This window comes from Lithobates pipiens, unplaced genomic scaffold (genome assembly GCF_037356315.1).
Source record: "Lithobates pipiens isolate NorthernLeopardFrog02 unplaced genomic scaffold, aLitPip1_a1.2 Scaffold_1, whole genome shotgun sequence".
Taxonomy (NCBI): domain Eukaryota; kingdom Metazoa; phylum Chordata; class Amphibia; order Anura; family Ranidae; genus Lithobates; species Lithobates pipiens.
Genome location: NW_027507685.1, coordinates 252,081,764 through 252,096,633, shown reverse-complemented (window position 1 = coordinate 252,096,633; position 14,870 = coordinate 252,081,764). Strand labels below are relative to the sequence as shown.

General features: G+C 45.7%; 1 protein-coding gene across 3 annotated transcripts in view; it reads right to left on the bottom strand.

The window, feature by feature from the left end:
- Positions 1-11,664, bottom strand: part of OCRL (OCRL inositol polyphosphate-5-phosphatase) — a 120,141-nt gene extending 108,477 nt beyond the window's left edge. For all 3 annotated transcript variants that reach the window (XM_077485006.1, XM_077485016.1, XM_077485024.1), the window contains exons 1-3: positions 11,498-11,664; positions 5,198-5,280; positions 2,986-3,065 (exon numbers count right to left, since the gene is read on the bottom strand). In XM_077485006.1, coding sequence (XP_077341132.1) covers positions 2,986-3,065; positions 5,198-5,280; positions 11,498-11,542 — 208 coding nt within the window. In that variant the 5' untranslated portion in view covers positions 11,543-11,664. The remainder of the gene's footprint in view (positions 1-2,985; positions 3,066-5,197; positions 5,281-11,497) is intronic.
- Positions 11,665-14,870: the final 3,206 nt, after the last annotated feature.

The following is a 14,870-nucleotide window of genomic DNA, read 5'->3' as shown; positions in this document are numbered from 1 at the left end:
GCGCACCCCGCTGCACGGCCAATGCGCGTGGCTGGCCGGGTGCGATTGGCGTCGGCCACCTGCGATCGCGGGCACGAGAGCCAGAATGGGGATTTGCGTGTGTGTGTTTGTGTAAAAAAACACACAAATCCTCGTTCTGACAGGAGAGGAGAGACAGATCTGCTGCCCCTAGTAAATTGCGAACATCGACATGTCTCCTCCCCAAGTCAGTCAGCCTCCCTCCCCCACAGTTAAGCCTCATACACACGATAGGACTTTGTACAAACTTTCCCTTGGATTTTTGTACAAAGGGCGTCAGCTGTGAACTTGTATTGCACACACACAGCAGGACTTTTTCAGCCAACTTTCACCAAATCATGTGGTTTTTCTGCTCTTTACCGCCACCTTTGGTCAACTTCTGTATTGTTGTCTGATCTTTTGCATTGGTTCTGAGCATGCGTGTTTGTACTTTGTACAAAAGTCCTATGGGTTTTCTGTACACACGATCAGACTTTGCTCCATCGGACTTTTGTTGCCAGAAAGTTTGTCCGTTCACACAGCCAACAAAAGTCCGATGAAAGCCAAAAAAGTTTGTCCGATGGAGCGTACACACAGTCGGATGTTGCTCCAAAACAGCTAATTTGCATGTTTGTTGTCAAAAAGTCTGATCGTGTGTATGGGCCTTTAGAAACACACGTGGGGGGGAACATATTTAACCCCTTGATCGCCCCCTAGTGTTAACCTCTTCCCTACCAGTGACATTTGTAGAGTAATCAGTGCATTTTTATAGCACCGATTGCTGTATAAATGTCAGTGGTCCCAAAAATGTGTCAAAAGTATCTGATCTGTCCACCGCAATGTCACAATCCCACAAAAAAAAAAAAAAAAACGAAAAAAAAAAAAAAACAAGCAAACACACCATGCAGAATACCACCATTACTAGTAAAAAAAAAATAATTTTTTTTTTTATTTTTATATACACATACACACACACATGCCATAAATCTATCCCCTGTTTTGTAGATGCTACAACTTTTGCACAAACCAATTTACCGTTATTGCAATTTTTTTTTTTTTTTAAACAAACATATGTAGAAAAATACATATTGGCCTAAACTGATGAAGAAATTTTTTTTTTTTTTTTTTTTTTTTTTAATTGTTGGTCTTTTGTTGTTTATAGTGTAAAAACAAATAAATAAAAATGCAGAGATGAGCAAACACCACCAAAAAGAAAGCTCTATTTGTGGGTTAAAAAAAACGACATCAACTTTGTTTGGGTACACGACCGCACAATTGTCAGTTAAAGCGACGCAGTGCCGAGACACAAAAAAAAAAAAAATGGGGGCAAATCCTTCCGGGGCTGAAAGTGGTTAAAAGTAGAAGTCGACTCTAAACCTAAAATCCCTCCCTGCATCTCTAGACATCCACAATCTAACACTGACCTCACTAACCAAAGAAGAAAAAAAAAAAAAAAAAAAATTTATATATATATATATATATATATATATATAAACATACATTCGATTTTCTTCTTTCGTTACCTTTTTTTTAAGCCGCTCCGACCCAACACCGAGCCGTCAGCCGCAGCTTTGCTGTGTAGATGGGTGCAGAGGACACATCCAACAACAAAACCCTCATAGTAAGTCTATGGGTGACGTCACTCCCCATTCATTTCACAGCCGATGTCGGCCATGTCCTCTGCAGAGCTTCCACCGATGGAGACGGGGGTCGGATTGGCTTCAGAAAAAAGGCATGTATACCGATTTCTTCTTTACAGGGTCAGTGTTAGATGGTGGATGTCTATAAATGCAGGGATTATAGTTTTAGGGTTGACTTCTACTTTAAAGCGGATCTTCACCCATAAATCAAAAGCGCCTCTTGTTCACCCCTCCTCCTCTGTTCCGCTTCCTGTATAGCGCCTTTTTTTTTCCCCCCCTCTTGCCCCGCCTCCAAGTGCCCGCTGTGCCCACTGGGATATATACGTTACACCTATATAGTTATATCTCTGGAGGGCTTACAGAGGAAGAGGGCGGGCCTAGTGGTGGGTGTGTCATCAAGAGGCCCCGCCTGCAGAACCTGGAAGAGTCACCTGGGCCGCTCGATGACGTCAGAAAGGGTATGGGACTGGGCGGTGGCCGGGCAGACGAGTATCTCAGTGTGGCAATGCTGGATCCACTAGATAGGCGAGTATCTGAAACACGCAGATCTCACCTCCTGGTAAGGGCAGGGGGTATTAGAAAATTAAAAGAAAAAAAAAAAAAAAAAAAAAAAAAAAAAAGGGGGGGGGGGGGGGCACACCTATGCTGACTAACCTCTATAAGAAAATCTGTATTAGCTATTTTCAGCCTGCTTCGGTGCAGCCATATGATCTCCTGTGTCAGCCTGCGGTGGCTGCAGGGGAGAGGAGGGGCAGCAACAACATTATAGGAGTCTATGGGTAATGTCTGCGCTCCTGGAACTCCCAGCTATTAAGTGCTCGCTCTCTCTTCTCCCCTGCAGCTGCCACTGGCTGACATGGGGGGGGGGGATCACGTGACCAGACTGAAAATGGATAAGTATATACATCTTTCTTACCTAGGTAGTCAGTTTAGGGGTTAGGAGGGGTGGGGTGGGGTGGGGGGGTATTTTTAACCCCTTCTCACCTGGTCACTCCTTTAAACGTTTTAAAACATTGGGGGGAGGGAACAGGGACCGATGATCATGTGACCTCTGTTACGGAGGGGGGAGGGGTCTGTTGGAACTGTCTTTCCTTCTTGTGTGGTCACTAGTATAGGAAGAGAGGACAAATCACCCCAACTATCACAGAGAGACAGCACCAACTGCTGACAGAGGGTCTAATCCTTCTAATCCCAAGCTAAACAAAAAAAAAGATAACTATACTACCAGCAGCAACCAATCACTGTCCCCCTTCAATTCTGTGATATCTGATTGGTTCCTGAGGGTCGGTTGTGCATCGTCCACCATGCCGATTTACCCCATCCATCCAGGAACAGACGGTTCTCTTACCTTGTACACATTTGAAGGTGTTTGTAATTGGAAGGACCTCCTCGTTGGCGGCGCCCTTCCCTGGTGTGCGAATGTGAAGCCTGAAAAAAAAAAAAAAAAAATACAAAATATCAGTGAGGTCAGAAGCGTCTGCATGGTGCCGGCATTACAAAGATCTATATAGAGGAGCCAGGACCTCCTCCCTCCCCCGCTGGGGATCCCTCTAGTGATAAAATACTTGAAAAAAAAAAAAAGTATTCATACCCCTTGAAATTTTCCACTTTTTTTTGTCATTTTACAACCAAAAAACGTAAATTGATTTTATTGGGATTTAATGTGATGGACCAACACAAAGTGGCACATAATTGTGAAGTGGAAGGAAAATAATAAATGTTTTTCAACATATCTTACAAATAAATATGTGAAAAAGCACGTGTGTGTGGGGGGGGGGGGGGCATTTGTATTCAGCCCCCTTTACTCTGATACCCGAAGTAAAATCTAGTGGAACCAATTACCTTCAGAAGTCAATTAGTAAAAAAAAAAAAGAGTCTGTAATTTAATCTCAGTATAAATGCAACTGTTCTGTGAAGCCCTCAGAGATTTGTTAGAGAACCTTAGTGACCGAACAGCATCGTGAAGGCCAATGAACACACCAGAGAGGTCAGGGATAAAGTTGTGGAGAAGTATAAAGCAGGATTAGGTTATTAAAAAAAAAAAAAAAAAAAAAAAAAAAAAGATATCCCAAGCTTTGACCATCTCCCGGAGCTCTGTTCAATCCATCATCGGAAAATGGAAAGAGTATGGGCACAACTGCAAACCTACCAAGACGTGGCCGTCCACCTAGCTGACCGGGCCGGGCAAGGAGAGCATTCATCAGAGAAGAGCCAAGAGGTCCATGGTAACTCTGGAGGAGCTGCAGAGATCCACGGCTCAGGGGGGAGAATCTGTCCACAGGACAACTATTAGTCGTCTCTCCACAAATCTGCCCTTTATGGAAGAGTGACAAGAAGAAAGACATTGGAGAAAGAAAGTCATAAGAAGTCCAGTTTGTAGTTTGTGAGAAGCCATGTGGGGGACACAGCAAACATGTGGAGGAAGGTGATCTGGTCAGATGAGACTAAAATTCAACTTTTTGGCCTAAAAGCAAAACACTATGTGTGGTGGAAAACTAACACTGCCCATCACCCTGAACACACCATCCCCACTGTGAAACATGGTGGTGGCAGCATCATGTGGTGGGGATGCTTTTCTTCAGCAGGGACAGGGAAGCTGGTCAGAGTTGATGGGAAGATGGATGGAGACAAATACAGGACAATCTTAGAAGAAAACCTTTTAAAGGCTGCCAAAGACTTGAGACCGGGGCGGAGGTTGGCGGAGGTTCACCTTCCAGCAGGACAACGACCCGAAACATACAGCCAGAGCTACAATGGAATGGTTTAGATCAAAGCATATTCATGTGTTAGAATGGCCCAGTCACAGTCCAGACCTAAATCCCATTGAGACTCTGTGGCAAGACATGAAAATTGCTGTTCACAGACGCTCTCCATCCAATCTGACAGAGCTTGAGATATTTTGCAAAGAAGAAGAATGGGCAGAAATGTCCTCTCTAGATGAGCAAAGCTGGTAGAGACATCCCCAAAAAGACTTGCAGCTGTAATTGCAGAGAAAGGCGGTTCTACAAAGTATTGACTCCGGGGGGCGCCATACAAATGCCCCCCCACACTTTTCACATTTATTTGTAGAAAATGTTGAAAACCATTTATCATTTTCCTTCCACTTCACAATTATGTGACACTTTGTGTTGGTCTATCAAATAAAATCCCAATAAAATACGTTTACGTTTTTTGGTTGTAACATGACAAAGTGTGGAAAAGCGGTTCAAGTATCTCCAGCTAGATTTATTTTATATTTTTCTTAAAAGCAGTGAACTTCCATTCACTTCCTGTTATTGAAAAAAAAAAAAAAAAAAACACAGGAAGTAACAGGAAACGTCTCATCACAAGAACAGGTGTCCCCAATGGAAAGTTTCCCCTCACTTCCTGTTCTGGTGACAACTGTAACATTTTGGATTTTTCCTTCACTTCCTGATAACGGTCACCGGTACCAACAGAGAGGCGGGACCTCCCCAGAGGAGACTTAGACCAGAATTAAAAAAAGAAAAAAAAAAAACGTGACAAAGGGTCTCAACCCTCCCCCACCCACAACTGATAACAGAAGTAATGTGTGTACTCACGTGAACTGCCCGTCCCTCTGCTGGCTCAGGACCAGCATGCACGGCACCTTCCTCCCCGGGGTCACCTCATTGCCCTCCACCATATGCAGTGTTGTCAAGGAAAAACACGGTGCAAAAAAAAATAAAAAAGGAGAGAGAGAACCTGTCTACACCGGACTGAACCGGGATTGGGGGCTACTGTCTGACATTATTATAATAGTACGGGGGGGGGGGGGGTCACCTGAGGTCATCCTGATGTACTATACCATCCCCCAGCTCCAGAGTCTACCTAACAGGAGGGGGAGGAGTCTACCTAACGGGAGGGGTCTACCTAATGGGAGGGGGGAGTCTACCTAGGGGGAGGAGTCTACCTAACAGGAGGGGGAGGAGTCAACCTAATGGGAGGGGTCTACCTAATGGGAGGGGGAGGAGTCTACCTAACAGGAGGGGGAGGAGTCTACCTAACAGGAGGGGTGTACAAAGTGATTAATACAGGCTTGGGACATCGGGGGAGAGCAGACTGGAATACAATGTACACACTGCACCATGGTATATGGCAGCACCACACAGCGCTCACACTACACAATGTGCTGCCTATGGGGGGGGGGGGGGGGGGGGGGGAGTGGTCAGGTCACATCTTCTGAAATATGCTACTGACAGAGGTACACACGGAACTTTAGGGTGGCACAGTGGTGTAGTGGTTAGCACTCTCACCTAGCAGCAAGAAGAGTCACTGGTTCATATCCCAACCACAACACTACCTGCCTGGAGTTTGCATGTTCTCCCTGTGTCTGCGTGGGTTTCCTCCGGGTACTCCGGTTTCCTCCAACACTCCAAAGACATGCAGGTAGGTTAATTGGCTTCTGTCCAAAATTGGCCCTAGTATATGAATGGGGACCTTGGATTCTGGCCTCCTTGAGGGTAGGGACCGATGTGAGTGTGCAATGTACAGGGATAGGGACAATTGTAGACACTCAGTCAAGTTGAACTGGATGGACTGGTGTCTTTATTCAACTAATCTCCACACAGTGTATACACACACACACACAGTGCACTAAACATGGCACTCAAGTCAACACTACACAAATGTACCCAATACACGACACGACGTCCCCAAAGACACGACGTCCCCAAAGACACGACGTCCCGACGTTCCCAGAGACACGACGTTCCCAGAGACACGACGTTCCCAGAGACACGACGTACCCAAACACACGACGTCCCGACGTTCCCAGAGACACGACGTACCCAAACACACGACGTCCCCAAACACACGACGTCCCGACGTCCCCAGAGACACGACGTCCCCAGAGACACGACGTCCCCAGAGACACGACGTCCCCAGAGACACGACGTCCCCAGAGACACGACGTTCCCAAACACACGACGTCCCCAAACACACGACGTCCCCAAACACACGACGTCCCGACGTCCCCAGAGACACGACGTCCCCAGAGACACGACGTCCCCAGAGACACGACGTCCCCAGAGACACGACGTCCCCAGAGACACGACGTCCCCAGAGACACGACGTCCCCAGAGACACGACGTTCCCAAACACACGACGTCCCCAAACACACGACGTCCCCAAACACACGACGTCCCCAAACACACGACGTCCCCAAACACACGACGTCCCGACGTTCCCAGAGACACGACGTACCCAAACACACGACGTCCCCAAACACACGACGTCCCCAAACACACGACGTCCCGACGTCCCCAGAGACACGACGTCCCCAGAGACACGACGTCCCCAGAGACACGACGTCCCCAGAGACACGACGTCCCCAGAGACACGACGTTCCCAAACACACGACGTCCCCAAACACACGACGTCCCCAAACACACGACGTCCCGACGTCCCCAGAGACACGACGTCCCCAGAGACACGACGTCCCCAGAGACACGACGTCCCCAGAGACACGACGTCCCCAGAGACACGACGTCCCCAGAGACACGACGTTCCCAAACACACGACGTCCCCAAACACACGACGTCCCCAAACACACGACGTCCCCAAACACACGACGTCCCCAAACACACGACGTCCCCAAACACACAATGTATCGGGTGGATTTGATTCGAATCATCATTTTTTTTTTTTTAAAAGAACAACCGTCATGTCTGTCCCGCTCCTCCTCTGACTCTCTGCTAACTCTCCGAAAGTCCCATTCACTTCTCTTCACCCCCGGAAGATTTGACTGCTCAATGACCGGGCCATTTTTGCGATTCGGCTCTACGTCACTTTCACTAACAATTGCGCGGCGCTGTACCCAAACAAAATTGACGTTCATATTTTTTTTTTTCCCCACAAATAGAGCTTTCTTTTGGAGGTATTTGATCACCTCTGTGGGTTTGTTATTTTTTTGCCACTATAAATAAAAGAACGGTGACAATTTCGGAAAAAAAAAAAAAAAAACAACCACACACACACACACAATTTTGTACTTTTGCTATAATTAAATATCCCACATTTTATTTTTATTTATTTTTTTAAAACAATTTTTTTTCCTCAGTTTAGGCCGATATGTATTCTACATATTTTTGGGTAAAAAAATAAATAATAATAATAATCGCAAAAAGTGTATTTTGATTGGTTTATTAGCTATTAGGAACTCACGATCTGTCAACCCTCACAGAACAGCGATTTGTGTACACACACACACACACACACACACACTTGTCCCTGTTCCGACTCTCATGCCCATAACTGCCGGTCACGAGCATCGGCACCCCCCGCAGTGCAGTGGGCGCGGGTGTGTGCTCGTGCCTGCAATCCTGTGTAAGGCTGCTTTCACACTGGGGCAGTTTTCAGGCGTTACAGCGCTAAAAATAGCGCCTGTGTAGCGCCTGAAAAAAAAAAAACGGCCCCTTTCACTCCAGTGTAAAAGCCGGAGGGCTTTCACACTGGAGCGGTGCGCTGGCAGGACGGTGAAAAAAGTCCTGCCAGCCGCATCTTTGGAGCGGTGAAGGAGCGGTGTATTCACCGCTCCTACCCATTGAAATAAATGGGACATCGGGCGATTTTAACCCTTTTTCGGCCGCTAGCAGGGGTTAAAACCACCCCGCTAGCGCCCGCAGACCGCCGCTAAAACGACGGTAAAGCGCCGCTGAAAATAGCGGCGCTTTACCGCCGACGCCCGCACCGCCCCAGTGTGAAAGGGGCCTAAAAGGAGCCGGCGTACAGCTACAAGGGCTCCTGGGATCGTGCCGACCCGCCGCAGTATAATGACGGCGGCTGGCCAGCAAGTGGTTAAATGTACGTTTTTTTCCTCGTTGGTAGTTGGAATCTTTAATATTTGTAAACAAAATGAAGGTTTCCTGTTTAGGAATAATCAGCTGTCAGGTCAGTAAAACAGACATCACAACCGATTCAATCGTACAGTTTGTTGCGTTTTGCAAAACGATGGGATGAGGGAATATTCCTGAACTTTATTTTATCTCATGGTTAATGTGAAATTGTGTGAATGCATCAATGCATTGCATGTTATCTCAGCTTGCATTCATTGAATGAGTTTACCAAAAAAATAAATTAAGTTTTGCAGAACATATACAGCCTCATACTCATAGGTGTGCACAACCAATTGCATTAGGGTGTGCACCCCAAGGCTCAAACACATATGTGTGCATATATATATATATATATATACAGACGTGTCAGTGGGGCAGGGGACGGCGTGCCATTCCCGGCCGCTTAGGGGGCACGCCCGCGGCGTTGCTCAGGGCCCGGCGGCCGCGATGTCCGCCGGCCACCCGCGATTGCCTGGGAACACAACAGGACCGTGGATCTGTGCATGTAAACACACAGATCCACGTCCTGTCAGAGGAGAGGAGACCGATGGTGAGTTCCCAGTACAGAGGAACGCCGATCGGTCTCCTCCCCTTGTGAGTCCCCTCCCCCCACAGTTAGAATCACTCCTATAGGGAACATATTAACCCCTGCAGCGCCCCCTGGTGTTAACCCCTTCCCTGCCAGTCACATTTACACAGTAACCAGTGCAATTTTATAGCACCGATCGCTGTGTAAATGTGAATGGTCCCAAAAATGTGTCAAAAGTGTCTGATATGTCCATCACAATGTCGCAGTCATGAGAGGGGAGAAAAAAAAAAAAAAAAAAAAAAAAAAAAAAAAAAAAAAAAAAATCGCAGCTCGCCACCATTACTAGTAAAAAAAAAAAAAGCCAAATTTATCCCCTATTTTGTAGACGTTATAACTTTTGCGCAAACCAATCAATATATGCTTATTGCAATTTTATTTACCAAAAATATGTAGAAGAATACGTATCGGCCTAAACTGAGGGAAAAAAAATGTTTTTTTATATATATTTTTGGGGGATATTTATTATAACAAAAAGTAAAAAATAATGCGTTTTTTTCAAAATTGTCGCTCTTCTTTTGTTTATAGCGCAAAAAATAAAAACCGCAGGAGGTGATCAAATACCACCATGAGAAAGCTTGTGAAATTTGTGTGGGGGGGGGGAGGGACATCAATTTTGTTTGGGAGCCACGTCGCACGACCGCACAATTGTCAGTTAAAGCGACGCAGCGCCGAATGGCAAAAAGTGCTCTGGTAATGAAGGGGGTCAAATCCTCCGGGCCTGAAGTGGTTAAATGAAAAAAAAAAACACTTTTTTTTTTTTAATAATCATTGATTAAAAAAAATCAAAAATATAAATAAATCGATCTAACTAAAGAAAAACTTTTTTTTTTCTTTTAATTCAAAACAAACACATTGATTTTTATCCACCCTGCAATGTACCCAACACTACACAATACTATACACACACACACACACACACACACACAATACTATACACACACACACACACACACACACACACACACACACACACAATACTATACACACACACACACACACACACACACACACAATACTATACACACACACACACACACACAATACTATACACACACACACACACACACAATACTATACACACACACACACACACACAATACTATACACACACACACACACACACACACACACACACACACACACACACAATACTATACACACACACACACACACACACACAATACTATACACACACACACACACACACACACACACACAATACTATACACACACACACACACACACACACTACTATACACACACACACACACACACAATACTATACACACACACAATACTATACACACACTACTATACACACACACACTACTATACACACACACACACACACACACACACAACTATACACACATACACACAACTATACACACACACACACACACAATACTATACACACACACTACTATACACACACACACACACACTACTATACACACACACACACACACACACACTACTATACACACACACACACACACACACTACTATACACACACACACACACACAATACTATACAATGTACACAACACTCCAAAGACATGGTAGGGTAATTGGATGCAGTCTATATTGGCCCCTGTGTGGGAGATCAGATTGGGAGCTCCTGGAAGGGGGAGGACTGATGAGAATGTACAAATATATATATATATATAGCGCTGTGTAAATTGACAGCACTATATAAGTACCTGAAATAATAATAATAAACACTACACAATTTATAAAACATAAGTATACAATGTACACAACACTACACAATGTACTCAAAACTATACAATTTATAAAACAATACTACAGAACACTATACTATATAGTGTATACAATATACACAAACCTATATTACACACACCACTATATACAAAATATAAATATATATATATATATATATATATATATATATATATATATATATATATATATATATATATCACACACAACACTATACACAAACCACTATATACTATAGTGTACACAATATACACTACAACATACTATATACAAACACACACACAAAACACTATAAATTATATATATATATATATATTTATAGTGTTGTGTGTGCATATAGTGGTGTGTGTGTGTGTGTGTGTGTGTATTATATATACACATACACACAACTATACACAAACAACTATATACTATATGCACACACAACACTATATATTATAGTGTACACAAACCTATATACAATTTATATACACACACCACACTATACAATTATACAAAAAACTATACACACAAACAACATAACACTATACAAAAAATATATATACATATACACACACAACCCTACATACACTACAATATACTATATACAGACAACAATATGCACTACTATACACAACACTATACAATAGACACAACACTACATACACAGTACACACTGCGGACACACACGGTGAGTGTGGGTCGGTAAGGATACGGGAAGCCCGGCGGGGGCTCTAGGCGGGGGTCTCGGCCTCTCCATCCCTCACCGGTCCGTCCCCGGCTTCCCGGCCCTGCGTCCCCTGTCCGACGTCATCACGCTGCGCCGCCTGCCGCCACCTACCGGGCAGCGGAGACTCTGCTCCCGGGCCGTCTAACTCTCTATCTGGGCTACATGGAGCTGCGCTGTCTCCGCCCAGTGGGGAAGACCAGGCACTGCACCCTGTACTTCTGTTGGACTCATATTCTCCGCAACTACACTGCCGCCACCTAGTGGGGGACGAGAGACACTGCACCCGGCCACTCTATGGACACAAATATTTATAGAAAGAGATAGAAAGAGAGAGGGAAAGAAAAGGAATACAGACACAAGAGAGTAAGGGAAAAAAAGGGGGGGGGGGGGGAAGAAGGGCAGAAAATAAAAAGAGAAAAGATAGGAGGGAGAGGAAAGGAGATAATAGAAGGGGAAAAGCGGGAGAAGAGAAGAAGAGGGGTGAGGGCAGGAGAAAAAGGGGGGGGGGGTGCGAAGAGTAGAAAAAAAGGGAGGAGAGAGAGGAAAGGAGTTAAGAGATGAGAAAAAGGGGAGAAGAGATGAGAAGAAGAGGGGAAAAGAGAAGGCAAGAGGGGAGAAGAGAAAATAGAGGATGGAGAGGCAATAAGAGAAGAGCAGAGTAAAAAGGGGAGAAGAGAAGAGGAGGAATGATGATGGGAGAAATGGGAGGAGGGAGAGGAGAAGAGAAGTGTAAAAAAGGGGGGAGGGCAGAGGGGAAGGGAAGGGGAGAGCAAGAGAGGAGAGGGGAGAGGAGAAGAGTAGAAGAAAAGAGAAGAGGAAAAAGCGGGGAGAAGAAATGGGAATAAGAGGGGAGAAGAGAGGAGAAGAGAGAGAAAAAGAGAGGAGGGAGAGGCAAAGAGAAAAAAGAAGAGGAAAGAAGAGGGGAGAAGAGAAGATAGGAGAAAATAAAATAAGAGGAGGGAGAGGAAAGGAGATAAGAGACTAGAAGAGCAGAGGAAAAAGGGGAGACCAGAAGAGCATAGGCGGGGAGAGGAGAGGAAAAAATTGGGGAGAGGAGAGGAGGGGAGAGAAGAGAAGAAGAAAAGAGGAAAAAGTGGGGAGAAGAAATGGAAATAAGAGGGGAGAAGAGAAGAGAAAAAGAGAGGAGGGAGAGGCAAAGAGAAAAAAGAAGAGGAAAGAAGAGGGGAGAAGAGAAGAGAGGAGAAAATAAAATAAGAGGAGGGAGAGGAAAGGAGATAAGAGACTAGAAGAGCAGAGGAAAAAGGGGAGACCAGAAGAGCATAGGCGGGGAGAGGAGAGGAGAAAAGTGGGGAGAGGAGAGGAGCGAAGAGAAGAGAAAATGAGAGGAGGGAGAGGAAAGGCGACAATAAAAGAGGAAAAAAGGGCAGAAGAAATGAGAAGAGGGGAGAAGAGTGGAAAAGAGAAAACAAGAGGGGAGAAGAGAAGAGGAAAAAAAAGAGGAGGGAGAGCAAAGGAGATAAGGGAAGAGAAGAGGAAAAAGAGGGGAGAGGAGAAGAGAAAATAAGAGGAGGGAGAGAAAAGGAGATTGGAGAAGAGCAGAGGAAAAAGGGGAGAGGAGAAGAGGAGGGGAGAGGAGAGGAGAAGAGAAAAGGGGGGAGTGAGAAGAGAGGAGAAGAGAGAAGGGGGGAGAAGAGAAGAGAAAAAGAGAGGAGGCAGAAGAGGGGAGAAGAGCAGAGGAAGGAAAAAAAGGGAGGGGAGGGGAGAGGAGAAGAGAAGAAGAAAAAAAGAGAAGAGGGAGAGGAAAGGAGAGAAGAGAAGAGGGAAAAAAGGGGAGAAAAAAATGAGAAGAAGAGGGGAGAGGAGAGCAGAGTAGAGAAAAATAGAGGAGGGAGAGGGAAGGAGATAAGTGAAGAGAAGGGGAAAAAGGGAAGAAGAAATGAGAAGAGGGGAGAAGAGACAAGAAAATAAGAGGAGGGAGAGAAAAGGAGATAAGAGAAGAAAAGAGCAGAAGAAAAAGGGGAGACGAGAAGAAAAGAGAAAAGGGCAGGGCCGAATTAACATAGAGGCTATTTGAGCTGCAGCTCCAGGCCCTTACCATAAACCCTTGTGTTTTTTCCCCTTAGTTAATCCTATACATTAAGAGGAAAACATTTCTGACACTGACCGCCCCCTCCCTCCCCCCATTTTACTTACCCAAGCCCCTTCCTTAAAGTGCAAACCCTCTCTGGCTGGGGTCTCAGCTCTTGATTGGATAGATTGATAGCAGCGCAGCCATTGGCTCCCATTGCTGTCAATCAAATCCAATGACACGAGCACCAGGGGGGCGGGGCCGAGTCCGGCATTCGTGTCTATGGACGCAAATGCTGGACATGGAAGCGCGCCCGCAAGGTAACCTCCTCAGGAGAGAGCTTCTCCTAGGGGGTTATCTGATGCAGAGAGGAGTCGGAGAGCCACCGGGGGACCCCAGAAGAGGAGGATCGGGGCCACTCGGTGCAAAACGGTCTAGTGCTAGAATTATTAATCTCGCGTTAACCTGTGTGTATCTGTCAGGGCTGGGCTCAGCCCTTCCTTCTCTGAGCTGCCCACTCAGCTGTTGGCTAATTGCCAGCTCCTATCTCTCCACAGTTACTCAGCTGTTGATGATATCCTGCTCGTCAGTCCTGCCTACTTAAGCCGTCCAGTCCAGAGGAGCTCTGCCTTCACCTTGGTCAACATCACAGAGACATCGCCGGAATTCCTGTTTAAAGACTTGCTTTGCTGACATCTCTTCTGGCTCCGGATCCTGCTTGCTGTTCCACTACATTGATCCCTGACTTCTGGCTTGGCTGACTATCCATTCCGGTTACTGAACTCTGGCTATTTTTTGACTACGTTCTTTTTACTTTTATTATTAAAGGGGAAGGCCAGCTGACATTTCTTTTTTTTAAAGTCAGCAGCTACAAACACTGTAGCTGCTGACTTTTAATAAGCAGACTTACCTGTCCAGGGCAACCTCAATGTTGGCCGCCCGAGGCCGACCCGTCCCTTGCATCTCAGGTCCCGGCGCCGCCATTCTATCTAAGGGAAACAGGCAGTGGAGCCTTGCGGCTTCACTGCCCATTTCCTACTGCGCATGCGCGAGTCGCGCATCGCTTTGTGAATGGGGCGCGCTGTGTTCTGGGGCACACAGTTTCCACAACACAGCGCGCCCCCATTACCCAGAAGACAACGCAAGGAGGAGAGAAGACTGAAGATCACCAGGGAGTAGGAAGAGGCAGATTAGGATGATCTGCCTAGCAACAGGCATTTCTGGTAAGTTAAAAAAATTTTTTTTTTCAGATTTTTTGCAACATTTTAACCACTTCAATACCGGGCACTTAAACACCTTCCTGCCCAGACCAATTTTGAGCTTTCAGCG